The sequence below is a fragment of the Pichia membranifaciens genome (genome assembly GCF_001661235.1).
Source record: "Pichia membranifaciens NRRL Y-2026 unplaced genomic scaffold PICMEscaffold_2, whole genome shotgun sequence".
Lineage (NCBI taxonomy): Eukaryota > Fungi > Ascomycota > Pichiomycetes > Pichiales > Pichiaceae > Pichia > Pichia membranifaciens.
The window spans coordinates 1,243,335-1,260,032 of record NW_017566983.1 but is presented as its reverse complement, the minus strand read 5'-3'; the positions used below and the strand labels follow the sequence as shown (position 1 = coordinate 1,260,032).

The 16,698-nt window shown below is 45.3% G+C and overlaps 9 protein-coding genes across 9 annotated transcripts; 5 read left to right on the top strand and 4 right to left on the bottom strand.

Moving 5' to 3' along the window:
* Window positions 1-266: 266 nt before the first annotated feature.
* PICMEDRAFT_24002 (hypothetical protein) lies at window positions 267-1,641 on the top strand (the record flags this gene model as incomplete). Its single annotated transcript, XM_019162332.1, has 2 exons — window positions 267-308; window positions 502-1,641. Coding segments are annotated over 2 exons (1,182 nt in total), but the record flags the coding sequence as incomplete, so codon positions are not given.
* A 471-nt stretch (window positions 1,642-2,112) lies between these two features.
* Window positions 2,113-2,556, top strand: PICMEDRAFT_32046 (hypothetical protein; the record flags this gene model as incomplete). The annotated part of the gene is made up of 1 exon (XM_019162738.1): window positions 2,113-2,556. The coding sequence occupies one exon, from the start codon at window positions 2,113-2,115 to the stop codon at window positions 2,554-2,556; it is 444 nt and encodes a 147-aa protein (XP_019018719.1).
* A 572-nt stretch (window positions 2,557-3,128) lies between these two features.
* On the bottom strand, window positions 3,129-5,157 carry PICMEDRAFT_76661 (hypothetical protein). Its single transcript, XM_019164951.1, has 3 exons — window positions 5,061-5,157; window positions 4,249-4,339; window positions 3,129-3,965 (listed from the first exon to the last, which is right to left on the bottom strand). The coding sequence occupies exons 1-3, from the start codon at window positions 5,066-5,068 to the stop codon at window positions 3,336-3,338; spliced, it is 729 nt and encodes a 242-aa protein (XP_019018718.1). The 5' UTR covers window positions 5,069-5,157; the 3' UTR covers window positions 3,129-3,335.
* A 551-nt stretch (window positions 5,158-5,708) lies between these two features.
* On the top strand, window positions 5,709-6,233 carry PICMEDRAFT_22763 (hypothetical protein; the record flags this gene model as incomplete). The annotated part of the gene is made up of 1 exon (XM_019162275.1): window positions 5,709-6,233. A coding segment is annotated over one exon (525 nt), but the record flags the coding sequence as incomplete, so codon positions are not given.
* A 755-nt stretch (window positions 6,234-6,988) lies between these two features.
* Window positions 6,989-8,257, top strand: PICMEDRAFT_21317 (hypothetical protein; the record flags this gene model as incomplete). The annotated part of the gene is made up of 2 exons (XM_019162194.1): window positions 6,989-7,231; window positions 7,310-8,257. Coding segments are annotated over 2 exons (1,191 nt in total), but the record flags the coding sequence as incomplete, so codon positions are not given.
* A 38-nt stretch (window positions 8,258-8,295) lies between these two features.
* PICMEDRAFT_15536 (hypothetical protein) lies at window positions 8,296-8,971 on the bottom strand. The gene is made up of 2 exons (XM_019160867.1): window positions 8,853-8,971; window positions 8,296-8,733 (listed from the first exon to the last, which is right to left on the bottom strand). The coding sequence occupies exons 1-2, from the start codon at window positions 8,874-8,876 to the stop codon at window positions 8,365-8,367; spliced, it is 393 nt and encodes a 130-aa protein (XP_019018715.1). The 5' UTR covers window positions 8,877-8,971; the 3' UTR covers window positions 8,296-8,364.
* PICMEDRAFT_15533 (hypothetical protein) lies at window positions 8,884-10,696 on the bottom strand. The gene has a single exon (XM_019160866.1). The coding sequence runs from the start codon at window positions 10,422-10,424 to the stop codon at window positions 9,072-9,074; it is 1,353 nt and encodes a 450-aa protein (XP_019018714.1). The 5' UTR covers window positions 10,425-10,696; the 3' UTR covers window positions 8,884-9,071.
* Window positions 10,697-10,906: 210 nt separating this feature from the next.
* Window positions 10,907-12,508, top strand: PICMEDRAFT_15532 (hypothetical protein). The gene has a single exon (XM_019160865.1). It carries the CDS (start codon window positions 10,990-10,992, stop codon window positions 12,388-12,390), a length of 1,401 nt encoding a protein of 466 aa, XP_019018713.1. The 5' UTR covers window positions 10,907-10,989; the 3' UTR covers window positions 12,391-12,508.
* A 65-nt stretch (window positions 12,509-12,573) lies between these two features.
* On the bottom strand, window positions 12,574-16,437 carry PICMEDRAFT_30943 (hypothetical protein; the record flags this gene model as incomplete). The annotated part of the gene is made up of 3 exons (XM_019162663.1): window positions 12,574-15,491; window positions 15,579-15,965; window positions 16,020-16,437. 3 exons carry the CDS (start codon window positions 16,435-16,437, stop codon window positions 12,574-12,576), a joined length of 3,723 nt encoding a protein of 1,240 aa, XP_019018712.1.
* Between the last annotated feature and the right edge of the window lie 261 nt (window positions 16,438-16,698).

Sequence of the window (16,698 nt, the reverse complement as noted above, 5' to 3'; positions counted from 1 at the left end):
CTTTTTCCTGGTTCACAGAGCAAAGAAGGGCCAGCGTGACAGGCAGATAGACAGCAAGAAACATAGAGGACAATGCTGAGCCGGACTTTTACGTTGTCGACAGCGGTGGGCAGGTCTTCGACCATTGTGCCCGTGATATACGGGCTAGGGCTCCACGGCGCCAGAGGCGGCAGCAGAAGGGTGAACTTCTCGACCAAGGCGGTAGTACTTCACTCCCACACGCACGACGAAAACTGCACGTCGACCTCTCATTCACACACACACGCAGCAGAGGACGCCCCCGAGAAGAGCGTCCACCACTACTACGAGTACACGCCAAACCAGGGGACGGTGAAGACGGCCACGGTGAGGGACGGCAAGAAGGTTGTAGCGCCGGAGGACGACCTGGTTCCGGCACGGAAGGCAGGGGGCCACCACCATATGCACTCGCATCCAGAGTACCCGGAGATGGACCAGATGGATTTCAGTGGCGAGGACTTTACGATCCACGTGAACCCGAAGAAGAGGACGCTGTGGACAAAGGTGAAACACTTCTTCAACCCTCACACGCCACTGTCGGAGATGATGGGCCCTGCCGACGGCTCCGGCGAACACAAGGGTCACACGCACACGCATGCGAGCGACGAGGAGACGTTGAAGCTCTACGACCCGAAGAACTTGGCCGATGAAGGCGTCAAGATCACCTGGGTCGGCTTCGGCGTCAACTGCGGAATGGCAATCACCAAGTTCATTGGCGGGTTCTACTTCCACTCGCAGGCGTTGATTGCCGACGCCATCCACGCGGTCGGCGACTTGATATCTGACGTGTTGACGCTTTCGACGGTCCGCTTCACCCACAAGAAGGCGGACGCGTTGTACCCCTTCGGCTACGGTAAGATCGAGACATTTGGCTCGTTTATGGTTTCGTTCATCCTCTTGTACGCGGGCTTCCAGATTGGATGGAGCTCGTTCTACGAGATCGTGGCGCCAATCATCCCGAACGCGCTGCACGACTTGATGTCGCTGATTCCGATCCACTCCCACAGCCACGGTGCCACAGAGCTCATGGCCCACGACCATGACCACGGGGACTCGCAGGTCGCCAACATTAACGCGGCCTGGCTTGCGCTTGGTTCGATTGCCGTCAAGGAGTGGCTTTTCAGAGTGACGCGTAAGGTTGGCGAGAGACTCAACTCGAAGGTCTTGATTGCCAACGCATGGCACCATCGGGTGGACTCCTTGACTTCTGTCGTTGCGGTAGCCACCATCTCCACGGGCTACTTTTTGAACATCTACTGGCTGGACTCGATCGGAGGGTTGATTGTCGCCATGTTGATCATGAAGGTGGGTGTCTCCGGCGTTGTGCAGTCGTTCAAGGAGTTGATCGACAAAGCGCTGCCCGCCGGAGACGCCAGATACACCAAGATCGAGGACTCGATCAACGTGATCTTGATGAAGAAGGACAGCCACGTGCTCATTAGAGAGTTGAGCATCCTACCATCTGGAACAAACCTCAACCTGGTGCTCAAGCTCGGAGTGTCTCCCTTCGACAGAGACTACGAGAACAAGTTGACTCTCGAGCAGATGGGATCCATTGGCGAATACCTGAAGGCCGAGCTGGCCAATGAGTTCCACAACATCAAGCATGTCTCTGTCCAGTTTGTGTCGAACGGGATCAAGCCGGAAGAGGATGATGCCAAGAACGCCAAGGATGCCGAAGCAGACTCTGCCGAGCCTGCTAAGCCTGCCGAGCCTTCCGCGGACTCTGCTTCCAAGGACCACAATCTTGCCGACAAAAAGTAGACTGCTCAATGCTCAATTCTTATATATTTCAATGTGTATATCCTCCCGGGTGTTGTGCGTAGAGATAATCACCCCGAATGTTAACGAAGGCTGACGAATGATGAACAACACGAGACGGGAAGCGGCTGGAAGCTTCGAGACTTCCGGCGCGGAAACGGCGGAAAAATTTCTCGGGGAGAGAGAGGAGGGTATATAAGAGATGGGTTAGGCCGTTTCAGTAGGATGCCAGAGAGAAAAGGGTCCTCTTCTCCTCGGAGGAGCCGTTTAACAAGCAGATTGTGCACAACACAACACCAAACAACACCACACACACAGATACACATACAAAAAATGTCCGGACTCGCAAATTTTGACCCAGAAAACCCAGACAACTTGGAGGACATCGAGAAGCAGTTTGCTGTCAAGGCTGTCCAGCAGATGAGTACGTACTGGAGTCTTCTTTCGGCGGTACCACCAGCGAAGTTGAAGCTCACCAAGTATGACGATGAGATCTTGGAGGAGTTCTACAAGACCTTCCCAGAGTACGACGAGAAGAAGGTTGCATTCTTGGATGAGGACGAGTTGAAGAGCAAGGAGGGTAAGGAGAAGTGGAGAGAGTTCATCAAGAACTTCGAGGAGAAAGTGGAGGACTACAACTTTGGTACGTTGGTCAGAAAGGACGTTACCAAAGACTACTCGGAGGAAAATACCATCTTCGTTGTCAGAATCCAGTTCTATGCTATCGAGCTCGTCAGAAACAAGCTTGGGTTGAACGACTGGGTGTACAAGAAGTAAGCGGCCGGAAGAGGCGCACTACGTATATAGAGAGAGGTCTCTATAGATAGACTCGCTGTTACCCTTTTCTACCATGCTTTTGCTTTCGTTCTATAGTTTCCTCTAATCAGCATTTAACATTTTTTACAGCAACATGTAAACCAGTTGGCCAAAATAAAAGAAAAAATAAAAACCGTGAAGCAGTTATCAGTGTCAGTCCCGAAAGATGGTATAACGAACGTCATTGCCGTAGCTAGTCGAATAAACGGTTGAATGTTTCTTCATCATCCTGATAATGCATACACGGAGAAAGAGAGAAGGATATAGGCCTCAAAAAAAAAAAGGAGAAAACAAAAGGACATGTACGTGACACGACCACATCCACCAGGATGTACTGATGTCACTGGTGCTTGCCATCAAACGCTGCCCTTGTTTTGTATTGCATAGAGGAAAGCATTGTATAGGTGCTGGCACTGCAGAACGAAAAATGGCGGGACTTCTCTCCCTATTTAAAGGAAAGTGAAATTTTTCGTTTCCAGTTTTTTTTCATTTTGGTCGCTTCCAGGGTTCTGTGAGTGCCACACAAGGGTTTTACTGCATTTTTCTAATGTTTTAGGGACGTTGAGTTTAAATAAGTTTTGTATTATAACCGGAAAGCATTAGAAAATATTATCCTTTCTTCTGGTGGATGAAAGGAGTGATGTGGAAAAAAAGGGAGGAGAAAAGAAAACAAAGTGGAAAGAAGGATATTAGTTCTATTTAGTGAAACATACAAAATTTAATTTGGCTGGTTCTTACACTTAAATCATCTTCTTGACCAATTGGTTGATGTATTCTTCTCTGTTACCAGTAGAACCACCTTGGATGAAGTGTTGGAACTTTCTTCTGACACCCCAACCACCGCTTGGGTTGGACAACTTGAATGGCCACAAGAAGTTACTAGCTTGCTTGAAGTTTGGACCAACAGTGTAGATTTCGTGGATCAAGTCCTCGACAGACTCGATACCGTATTGACCCAAGACGGATTCAACAACGGCGTTGTCGGTCAATGGAATTCTTTGCTTGTTGACCTTACCGTAACCTCTCTTGTAGACCAATTGTCTGATGGTGGACAAGGATGGGTAACCAATAGCACAGTATTGTTCAACCAACTTCAACAATTCGGTGGTAGCCTTGGTGACCTTGACGAAAACACCGGAGTTGATTTGAGTCAATCTCAACAATTGGAAGACCTTTCTGGACTTTGGTGGGATCTTCATGATACCCTTGATTCTGACAACGAAGACAATCTTGGATTCGCCTTCAACGAAGTAGGAACCATCAGCCTTAGCAGCTCTCTTGGCGTCAATGACGGCTCTTTCAGCAGCAGCGTACTCTTGGACGTAAGCTTCGGTTCTCTTGTAAAGAGCAGCTCTCTTTTCCTTGGAGACCTATAATGACAAAAAGAGAAAAAAAAACAGGATTGGTAACGACATGTTAGTAATTTGAACATTACCTCTTTGAGGACAGAAAAAAGGTCACGAGTTGAAAATCCGACATGCTTTGATGCTTCTCAGCCGAAAGATGGTGTTATAACAGACAGCATCGCCAAAGCTAGTCGATATAGGAGACAAAATTTTCATCATAAATGAAACAAGAATTCAGGTGGAACCTCCAACAAGTGACAAGGGAAAGAATGTGAAGAAAAAAATATCATGCGGGATTGGTACTTACAGTCTTTCTAGCCTTCTTGGCAGCAGCAACTGCCTTGGAGTCTCTTTCGACTCTCTTAGCCTTCTTGATTTGAGATTCTGGTCTTGGAATACTGTACAAGCGGGGAAAAAGAAACGGAGGGGAAAAAAGAGCCATGTTAGTAAAAAGATTCACGGTGGTCTAGCATTTTTCTCCTTGTGCCCAACAATATTCTCCGAACTGATTTGACATCATTCGAAGGCCGGTGTACGCAGAGGAAAAAAGTAGAAAGTCATTCGTTGGAAGATTGAGGCAATCGACAACAAATACACGTCTTCTCCTTTGAGTTGGTTGTATCTACTAATTTTCCTATGGAATGGTTTTCATCAGAATACCCGTTTCCTCCGTGAGGGGGACGGTTATACTGACAAGTCCACTCTAACTGAATAGAGTGATTTTTTCTTCAAAAATAAAAAGTGTGCCGAGGGAGGGGTGGGAACCGGAACATATCCGAGGACTATGCAAGGTGGTTCCCGGGTTAGAGATAAATACGAGTGGACCAGCTGCTTCTGCGTCCATCTTGTAGTAATCTCAAGCCTGTTTTAGCGCTTCTGTTCCCGCAAGGGAACATCGGCAGCAAAACAACAGTGTCAAGTGGTCAAACAAATGCTTTAGAGAGCCCGTTGCGACCTTCGGCTCTTTGGTTTCATCTCTTCTTTTTTATTTTCTTCGTCCTGTCTTGGAAAACAACTGCAGAACAATCAATCATCGTGAAGAAAGAATGGGTGTGTACCTGTTGCGTCACTTCACCTCGCAACTGCCAATGCAGTTATGAGTGGGGAAGACCAACATACGCAGCCATTTTGTCTGTTTGGTGAGTGATTAGAACTTGTCCAGAAGAGTCCAAGCAAAAGAAACTAACTCACGTATTCCTGGAAGTAGCCTCACAAGTATAGAAAACAGACTTCACTTTTAAGAGACACAAGACTGACACACAGACTGCTAGAGCCCGACTGGGTGTGAGTAGCGAGGTTAGCGAGGAGTGGAAAAAAAATGTACGTGAATTTTTTTTCTGCGTCGTCTTGAAAAAAAAGGGCACAAAAAGGTCTTGCACGTGCGCAGAGAAAGGGTTTGCTACATTTATTTTTTTCCAATACATCCGTGCACCACTTTTAGTGTGGCTGTGCTAGGCTCCTTTTTATTTTGTGCTTTCCACGTTATTTCCCTTTTCGGCCATTTTCGCATTCAGTTGTTTTTCTATGGCCGGTTCCTTGCAGCACCTAGAGAACGTTTAGGAATTGAGGACTTCGGTGGTGGAAACAGCAGCTAACAGGGTCTTTTGTGGACGGGGAGGGGAGGGGAAGGACTTGAAGCGCAAAGACAGGTCACAGAGCGATGAGCGGAGGAATAGTAGTTGACACAAGAGGGATCCTCCTAGGCGGTATGTGGAAGAGAATGGTTTTGGAACAGACCAGAACAGACAACTAACATGCAGCGGTGCTACAGACAACAACGAGAAGGACTACAACCATGCCACGGACAAGGAGTACGCAAAGTACAGGGAGTACGCGCAGCAGGCGTACTCGAAGCGGGCGGAGTTGGCACACCGGTCGCAGGAGGCATACAAGGCGGGCGACAAAAAGCAGGCAGGCGAGTTGTCTGCCGAGGCGAAGCAGCAGCTCGCCATAGCGGAGCAGAACAACGCCAAGGCCGCCGAGTACGTGTTCATCGAAAACAACCGGGACTCGGACGACAACGACATTGATTTGCACGGCTTGTACGTCAAGGAGGCGGAGTACATCTTGAAGCAGCGCATCATCAGCGGCATCCGCAAAAACCAGCCGACGTTGGACTGCATCGTCGGCAAGGGTCTCCACTCGAGGAATGGGGTTGCCAAGTTGAAGCCTGCGGTGGAGCAGCTCTGCCAGGACGCCAACCTCAAGACGTGGATCGACAAGAAGAACTCGGGGGTGCTCCACATCGACATACGTAACGCCCGCATCCCGCAGGACTGGTACAACGTCAACCCGGACGGCTTCGGCGCCATGGACGAGAACTACTACGCCTACCACCCGAACGAGCAACCTCTCAAGCCCCCAGGCTCGGCCTACCAGCAGCCCCAGCCACAACCCCAGGGCTACCAGTACCAGCCTCAGCCCAACTACCAACAGAACTTCCCGCCCCAGCAGCAGCAACACCAACAGCAGCAGCAGGACAACGGCTGCTCGGGCATCTTTTGCAAGGTCTTTCTTGCCCTGGTCACTGCCTTCGTGCGCAACTAATCCCCTCCATACGTGTAATTCTATCCTTGCTCAAGTAGTAGAACAGCTCACCGCCGTTCTGTGTAATCTAATCTATTCCCGATACGGCACGCGCACCGCTTTCTGACATGATTATGGCGACCTGGCCTTGTGATGAAGGCAGGTGTGGACGGGTGGAGAAGAAGACGGCGCCCCCGTTCCGGACTGTGCCTTGGCCTGCAGACTCCGACATCCACGAATCTAACAGTGCTACTCTATCACCGACGGCAATGATGGATCAGGTTGCCGAGGAGTTCAGAAGAATGCAGGACGCATTCAACGTGCTGGTGACGGGATTGAACCGGTCGTCTCAGCAGCAGCCACCGCAGCAGCCACAAGGACGGCAACACGACGAGGAAACGCCAATCTCAAGACCAGAGATGCCGGGCGGGTTTATGCCAGTGCAACAAGAGCGTCAGTCTGGCGCAGATGCCAACGCAGACGCCACCAACACTACAATGGGAGACAACGAGGGCACGCTGCTTTCCAGGAAAGTGAACAAAGCATTGTCTGTTCTATTCATCTCCCTACTTCTAATCATTATGATTCCTCTGTACATACTCATTCGGATCTTTGTCCACATACTTTTTTTTGTCTTGTCGATCCTGGTCAAGATCCAGAGTCACGGTTACAAATCAATTCGAAATAACGATCCTGTTAACATTTCCAGACGGTTCATCATGAGATTCGATGAACGCATAGGAAATAAAAGCAAGAATTTACTGGTGGCCGATAACGAAGAGCTCTCAGGGAATACGGTGAGCAACGACAACAGTGTGCACATGGCCGATGCGTGTGCCGAGGCGGCAGATGCAGATGCTAGCAATGTGATCGACGAGAGTCATTTGGTGGAGATAGAAAGACCGGACTTCCTTGAATGCGCCTACTCACACGCTTTATACATAGTCAAAAAAGACATCAGGTGGTTGCTCGTCTATATCGAGAGTGATCAGAACAGAGAGGCCGTCGATTTTACCCATGACGTCCTAATCAACAAAAAGTTCCTCAAGTTTATCAAGGACCGCAAAATTCTAGTATGGGGTGGTGATATCAGTGAAAGTGAGGCTTTCCAGACATGCAACCAATTCAATATCACCAAAATACCCTTCTTGGGTCTTTTCTGCTTGACCGTCAACCAGATCCCAACCTCTTCTGGCATGCAGCAGTCTGCTCCCGTGCTATCATTGGTGGCAAAGATTCAAGGCTATAAGAGCCTAAATGCAACGCTGAATAAACTCGACCGTGCCTACAAGAAATACAACCACACTGTGAACCAGTTGAAGTTGAACTCCAGCTCGTTACATGGTGCGGTTCGAAATTTGCAGGGAGAGGCGTACGCCAACTCCTTGCGGAGGAGTCAGCACCAAAGGCAAGAGAGGCAACAAAATCAAGAAGCTTTGCGAATTCAGTGGCTCAAGTGGAGGAAGTCTACCCTTGTGCCGGAATGCAATGAGCGGGGCGAATACTCACGAATTGCCATCAAGCTTCCAGATAGCTCCAGAGTACAAATCAAGGTCAAGAAAACATGCTCATTGGAAGAGATATACGCCTTGGTGGAGTGCACTTTTCTTCAGCAGGTTGAAATCGATGACTCAGTGGTTTACGAGCAGCCTGCAAATTATCGCCATGAGTACAAGTTCGACATCTACAGTCTGGTGCCAAGACAGATGTTGCCAAGAGACACTACATCGGTAATAAGTGAGAACCCCTTGGTCTACCCCAACGGGAATCTCATTGTGGAGCCTAGAAGTTGAGTGTTCTTCTTTCCTAGCTCTTCGTGTTTAAGGAATTTGTTTTTTTATAATTCAACGTATTAAAATTACAGAAGTCATAAGGAAAGTACTATAGTGGGGAGTGCTTATTTTTTAGAGGCTTTCTTGGTCTTCTTCTTGGACTTAGATTTCTTCTTGAGTCCGACAAAGCCAGCCTTCAACACGTTGGTGTATTCGTTCCAAAACGCATCGAGATTTTCCGGCTCAACCACCGTGCTCAACTTCACTCTTGCAGACTTCTCCTTGTTGCCATCGGTCACTCTAATGAGAATTGAATATGTCTTGAAGTCTGGATTGTGTTCGTGGAGGACAGGCTTGACCTCTTTGGAGAGATCACTCAAAGGTGCCACTCCTTCGATCTCTGCGTCGACCGTGTAGGAAAGTCTTTTCTGCGTCAGATATATAGAGGACTTGCCTCCGTTCTTGGTAAGTAGGTTTGCGACCTCTTTAAAGAACTGCAGTATAAGTTGGAATAGATATTTCAGATGGGAGTTCTCTTTATCAGTTAGTAACTAGAAGTTCCATGTATACTGCGGACCAGTGATCCCCCGGCCCGTAAAAAACCTATGCATACCTCTTTGTTCTCTAGTCTTGTCATTTCTGTGCTTGCCGCCTAGCTGGCTTTGGTATTTTCAAATGCACTAGCTCCCTCTTCACTTGTGCAAAGACACCTCTTCGTCTGATCTCTAGCTCTTCACCATCGGTGGTCAACCTCCTCATGACGAGGAAAATTCCGCGCAATTCGCCGTCTTTTCCTGTTTTTGTTGACCGTGTTACAAATATAACTATCTCGTTATACAGATCTGAAGAAGTCGAACATGTTCTGGGCAAAATTGTACGGGAGGCCGAAGACAGCGTCGAGTGGGGCAACACTGTTTGAATCTAGGTTGTCTACGATAGTACTGGTTTCGATCCTTGTTGGACGCAGAGCGAGAGCGTTTCCCTTTGCAGAGACCAGCGTTGGGTCGTAGATCTGCGAATGCTGGCACATGCTTAGTCCGCAGAGAACGTAGTTAGTGTGATAGAAGTCAGCAACACAACCAGGTTTATCACGAAGCCCGAAGTTGTCTTGGCAACAGCACAGAATGTAGTTCTGTAGTCTCTGGCGGTCCACGATTGGGGTGAAGTTCTCGGTGCCCATGCGACAGGCTGCAAGCACCTCAAGAAGCGACATCGTGCCCCCTATCCAGTGACTGTAGCATCCGTCGACGAGTTTGTTTGTGCGGCCGGAAAAACCGCCCTCTAAGCTGAACTGCCTGTCCACAGTCCACTTGAAAAGTGCATCGATGTCTAGACCGCAATGAAGTATCTCTTCCGGAGACATGAGGATGAATAACGCAGCTAGGGCACAGAACGTATATCCACCGTGCGCCTCATCTCCGGGCTCGCCCGCAAACCCACCTTCGTACGTCTGGCACTGCAGTAGCCACTCCTTGACACCGCTCACCAGCTCTTCATCGAGAATGGCCAATAGCTGTGCAATACACAACGCACAGTAAACGGCCCGAGTATCGGACTCCCCTCCCTTGTGCATTTGGAAAGACCCGTTTGGCTGCTTAGCTTGTCCCAACCAGTTCCTGATGGCCACCCTGTCAATACTGCTCCAGGCTTGCCTGTCCTCCGTAAGAGCCAATGCCATAACGGCAGCATATGAGTCTGCAAGATGGGGGAGTTGGAACCTACTTCCACCGCCAAACCCTCCACTTTTGGTTTCTGCGTTGTAATTGAAAAAGGACAACAGAACCCGACTGACGCCGAGTTTTTCGGTGTCAGTGAGTTTACTGTTGAGCAGCAACACCGAATTCGTGAGCCAAAAGCAAATCCACGGTCGAGAAGCATCTAGTTTGGCAAATCCTCCTTGCAAAGGTCTAGATAAAAACCCGTGTGAGTACATCGTGTGATGTTTTCTTGTAAGTCCCGGGAAGCTGTCCGACCCAGCATCGAGAACATTTTCGTATATCTCCTGTATGTCTACCTCCGTTTCCATTTTCCTCTCAATCGTCGTGCTCAACTTCTCGCCAAGAGGAGCATTGCTGTTGGAAAACGAATCATAGCTCGGTCTAATCATTTGTATAAGTTTGTCAAAGTCTGGTATCGTCACCTCTCCCACATTGTTGGTGTCAAGGAAATTTTCTTCCGGTTCCATGCTCTTGCTTCTCCCAATCGCAGTATCGAATCTTATATATGTGTTATCCAATGTATGACAGAAATGGTTTGAAACTGCAAGAAAAACTCTTGGTACGTTCCATCTTCTGCCATTGAGGCCACCCAAAAAGGTATAGACATCAAATAAGGAAAGTATTCCGATATCCGAGGCTGTATGAGATAGCGTTGACAGTACTCTCTATTTACTGTTTTTCTTGTTTCTAGGTGAAATCACACTAATGTAATGATTGAAACTTCTCAATATCTTTTCTTGCCTGCAATCTATTTATATATATTTTTGCTTGAAAAGAAAAAACACCTTCGACTACTTCTGTAAGCTTTTAAAGCTAAAAGTCTTAGTAAACTGGTAAAAAAAGTTGGAGTTTGAAAAAAAAGTTCTAAAGCTACCTCATTTTCAAACTCTCTCGCTCCCACTATACATGAATCCAGAGAAACCAAGATGTGATAAACAAGAATGAAAATACAGGTTGGAAGTGCTGTATCGTAGAAAGCAGAGTGCAGTGGTTAATAATAAGAGGTTCAGGTATTACCAGACTACTCAATAGATGCAGAGCTCATTATTTGGAGGTGCAAACCCTTTTCAACAGCAACCGCCTCAACAGCAAGTGCCGTCAGTTTTCAACAATGTAAATCCACAAGTCCAACAGATGACGCAGCCATCCAGGTTTGAGAAATACGAACTTAAAAACGCAGCGGATAACCGATTGTTTGCTTCTGAATCTCTGAGCCATTCCAATCAGTCGGGAAATTCAGCATCAGGAAATGGAAGTGGGAATAGCGGTGGAAATGGTTCTAATAGTCTGATCAAGAAACGCACAATTCCAAATCGATTAATAAAACGAGTCGGGAAAATGGACAGCAGTCTTGGTGAAGAAGAGAAGACTTCCGGTCCTGTGCTTCCTTTCAAAGTTTCAACTCAGGTCCAACCAGATACTTTCGCTGAGGATTTTGCACATTTGTACAAGGTGGATAGGCCGCCTTCCAATTCTATGTTTGATCCTACAGTGTTCCAGGACGAAACGACACCTGGAGAAATGCTAATAGGCGAGTCCATATTCAAAGAGATGAGTGAGAACCCTGATCTTTTTGAAAATGTCTTTAAAAGACCAAGTAGAAAATTGCTACAATCTGAGACTCACTCCAAGTACCAAAATACAGAATATCCATGGTCTAACAGCACACTACAGTCCTACAATTCTGAGGAATTACCCAACACATCAACCAGAAAAAAACAGCCGAATCTACATTACTCGAATGCTTTAGATATTAGTCGGTCCCAACAGAGCGCAGAAAAGCTCTACTGCTCGGTCATCATCTATGGTTTTGATGATGACCATTTTTCTCTAATAGTCGAGCATTTTGCCAAGTACGGTAAGATAATGGAAAACCTAGTAATATCAGACTATACCTACTATTACGGAGCGTTTGGAAATGTCATAGCACATGACAAGCTAGTTGATGTTGACGAAAAAGAAAAAAGTTCTTTAGACAGTAAGAAAAAAGGTCTAGAATTGTTTCCTCTTTTCCTTGGACCACAATGGGTTAAAGTGACATATGACAACCCAAATTCAGCAATAAGGGCATTGGCAGATAATCTTACAGATGATGGGAAGGGCAACGTGTTGGGTGTTCTTCCATATAGAAGACAAGATCTGGAAATCTTGTTGTCACATGAAATTCCTGATGAACTCAATATAGGTGAAGGCTTACATGGTTTAAGCCATGAGCTTGAATTAGAAAAACGTTTAGCAGACAATGAGATAGGCAGATACTTGAGCAATGCTAGAGGTGACACTTTGGATTCTCTTAATGGCACCAAACGTAATGCTTCCAGTCTCACGTTAAAAGATGGTACCAAATTGCTGTTAAAGACAAAGAAAGAGTCTGATGGCAAAAACATTTGGCATAAAGGGATGGGTTTTCTGTTCGGCGAAGGTGAAATATAATTTATTTGTACTGCTTCTCCATATTCATATCCGTTTGTAACTTGCATTCGATAAGAACACGTAATAAATAAGTTAGTAAATAAATAAGTATACATTTTCGTATTGGCAGGACAAAAAAAAACCAAAGCTTATAAAAGTTTTCTATATTCGTTTCTCAATATCTTCTTTTGTTTTATCAAAAAACTACAGGTTTTCGGTATTGAACAAACTTCCTAATCCACCAGCATCTAACCCGTCAACCGTATTCTTTTTTCTACCTCTTGAAGCAGCTGCAATCATCTTGTTCCGTTGCTCGAGATAAGTGTCGTTCCCTTCATTTCTGGCATTGTTGAAAAGTGACAACAAACAGTTCTTTCTTTCTCGTGACCGTTGGCAATTGCCAAAAACACTTTCAAAATTGGCCATAGTCTCTTCACTCAAGCCTAATGCATTTTTTAAGAGCTGCAATGGGTAGTTCGATTTGAACCTTTCCCCAATATAGAGGATGGACAAAGTATAAGCAGCTTCAGAATGAGCATCCGCATAGAATTTATCACATAGAAGGTTGATTAGCGTAGGTATCACAGAATCGTTAATAATCTTGTCGACCTTCTCGTTATTCAATCCGATCAATTCCTGTGATAAATGTCTTAGGATCAAAATGGCATTAAAAGAGCATCTGGTGTCTCTGAATGATATAATATCGCAGATTAGTTTCAAGAAAGGCTCCAAGACTTCGAAATTATAGAGAATGAACTCTCTACTTTCCCTTTGTCGTTGATCCAACGATGTTCTTGCCTTTTGACCAGCTAAATCAATTAGCATTCGATCAACTACTTGAGTCAATTGACGCAACATATGCTCTTCAAGCATTTCTTCACTCAACTGTTCATCTGACTCATTGCCATCCAATCTGAGACCTTTCTGATAAACGATACTCCAACGCTCAACTAAAAGTTCATCAAGTTTAGTGAAAACTTGTGGCAAGAATACAGGCATGAAGAAATCAAAATAATCCAGTGGACAGTTCTTGATGACATTTCTGACAACCAAATTAATCATATGTCTCCATGAATGCAATGTAATTCCTACCGATTCATCAGTCAAAGCTTTCCACAATAGAACTGCATTCTTGGACTCAAAGTACAATGTTTCTTCCAACTCTGTAATAGTACCTATCATCAAATAAGCATACTCTCTGGTGTACCTGACAATATGGCCAACGGAATCAGCAAAGTCTCTCAAAGTGTGCATAGCCTTGACATTTTCATCAACGAATGATTCTCTCGATTGGATGGATATTCCCTGCTGCCAGAATCGTTCCATGGTGCTATATTTGACAAAGGTTTGCACTTCCTCAGGCAAACCTACCCAATTTGCAGGGTTGTGATAAGCTTGAATCTGATATATCAATTGCAGAATATATGGTAAAATAGGCTTCACCCTCGGCTGCCAAAGTTTTAGTAGATTTTTGTAAGTGTCAGATTCATGATCTAATTTTTCAATACTGTATTGAATCAAGATTCTACTTGCTCTAATAGGAAAAACAGATGACCATTGATCTTTTAACTCTTTTTTCAACTGTCGTCCTCTATCGTCCATTTCGGCTCCAAGGAGATTGGTAGCTGCACTTATGCCTCTCGACCTGAAATATTCAGCAATCTTTACTATACCTAATCTTTCCATAAACCAATGTAAATCTGATAACCCTTTCATTGTGACTGGATCAGACCATGCCATCAATTCAGGATCTACAATTCTGCTGAATGTTTCTGTCTTATTCTCCAATGATGATCTTTGAGAAACAACTAAAAGGAACGATTTGAAGGCAACCACTTCATGTGATATCAGCTCTTTTTGCGCCAAAATATTATCAATGGCTGCTTCTAATTCACTGAAAATATTTTTTAGTGATTCAGGCATTAAATATGCTAATCTGTTGAGTTCAGTTCCACTTGAGGCTCTTAAATCTCTGATGCTTTCTAATTCTTCGTCAGAAGCATTATCTGGATATGGGAAAGTGCAAGACTCGATAACTTTTTCTAGGACTTTGAACATTGTATTGTTCAAATCCTTTAGCAAAGGGGTGAATTGAACTAGAGTTTGTATTTGTTTCCTCACTAATACCGGATTTTTTATCTCTAGCATCATCAATAAAGTACATAAGTTATCCGCCTGTTCGGTCAAATAGGCCTTGATTTCTGGTGCATCATCTTGCCTATACCATATTTGCCATCTGGTTATACCTCTAACGCAAGCTTCAATAATTGAGAACTGAGAATATGAGTAAATGTAGGAATCTGATCCTTTACCCTTATAGATTAGATTGGCATTTTGCAAACTCTCTATTCCCATCGGGCTTGAATAAAATTTATTCAATCTTTCAGCCAACCAGATCAGTGCATCTTTTGGCTTTTTACAAACAATGATTCTGACTATGTCATCAATCAGCTTTTTGTATTCATTTAGGAAAGAGTGCTGGTCAGATTGATTATCAAAATCAAAGGACAAGAAATTGAGAGCAACTGAATCTGGGTCACAATCATTATAATTAATTAGTCTGTCTGCACAAACCTCTAATAGTTCTGGCATGATTGACTCAAAGTCTAATTGATCACTGAGTTCATCTGCTCTCAGCATCGAGCACCAAAATTGTAACGATATTGCACTGATTGATAGTGACTCGTGTTTCGTTGTCTCTAATATCAACTTATAAAAGTTGGTCAAGTCCCTATCCTTAGTCTTGATTGATTCTTTGCTTGTAATATAATCTGAAAGTATTACCAAGAATTCCACAATTTTTTTCAAAAGTGTATATTTTTCATCGTCAATATCTTCAGAGTCCAACTCAATGCATTTGAAGTTTTTGAAAAAGATCTCATAGGCGGTATCATTGAATGCTAGATTCACCAACCACTCATTATCTTCTGGGTTTGAGTAGGGTTTATTGTAAAGGCAGTCAAAACATTCAATGGTCAACAGCTTTATTTTCAGGTTGTCAACTGTCAAAAGTTGGAATAGCTTTGTAATAATATCAACTTCTCTCAAAGCTAAGGGTATAATCCAAAAAAGAGATATCTTGAAGATCTCTAGCAATTTGATTGTAGTGCCTATGCAGGTTTCTCTCTCACTACGGCTTATAATGTTTGCATTGCCATTATCACCTCGGTTATTGCTGTTGCTGTTGTTATTATTGTCGTTGACACCACTGCCGTTATCTATCGAGTCATATAACAGACATTTGATGCATTCGTCCAATAGTTGTGCCCATTTGATTAGCCAACCTTCGGGCGAGGAAACAAAGAGCCTGACAGTATCATTTGGTTCGTATTTCGCCGACAATATGCGTTCAGAAATCACAATTTCCGGGCAGAGGGAGACCAAGACTGCTTTCCTCTTGGACACTATTGGATCGTCCAACAAATAGATATCTTCGAAAAGGGTTCTCATTACAATCAAGGACAACTCTCTCGTTATCGGACTATAGTTCCATAATTCCAAAAGGTTGGAATCCATTGATATCCAGGAGTCCAATTTCTCTTCATCGGTGAACTGTATGTTGCTCATAACGTTTTCGTTGTTGTTGCTGTTGTTTTCTATGTTTGTGGTGTCCGAGGGAGAAGTTGAAGAGTTGAGGGTGGAAGTGATACTAGATGTTTTCCAGTCATTGAGGGAGGGGTTCTGTTTCAAGAGGCACTCACCCCAGCACCTCTTTGCTATTTCCACCCAGAGAAAAGCAAGTTTCTCCTTGATGTAATGCGGGTCATTTATCGAGACCTTGGTGGCGAGTTCGACGATCCAGTTTCTCACCGCCAACTTCTTCGGGGTGTCCCATTCGTTGTAGTGGTCTGTGATGGAGTTGAGCAAGAGGTTGAGGGCGTAGTGCCTGACGATGTTGTTGTAGTTGTTATCGATGAGCGCCAACTGGTAGCCCCAGAAGGGACAGTCGGGCAGCTTCTTGATGGACTCTAGGAACGCCTGGGCCTCATGTCTCTGGTTGTTGTTGGACGACGAGTTGTAAATGATATCTAGCGACGCAATTATCTGGTTGATTCCTTCCGATGACATCTCGCTGTGGTGGATGCAGCACGGGACTAGACTACTGTGTAGGTTGTTCTGTTGGAATGTTCGTGGGTTGGAAGGTAAAAAGAGGACAGGAAGGAAAGGAAGGGCACACGGGAAATGCGGCTGTGGACGTCTGAACGCACTTGCAAGAGTGTCTGTGCAGGGGGTCGGCACAGAGGGGGGCTTCTGTTCTGGGTCGCTTGTACTGGGGACGCTGACGCAGGAAGAGAAACCACGCTGGCGCAATTCGAGTCGGGCGAGAGG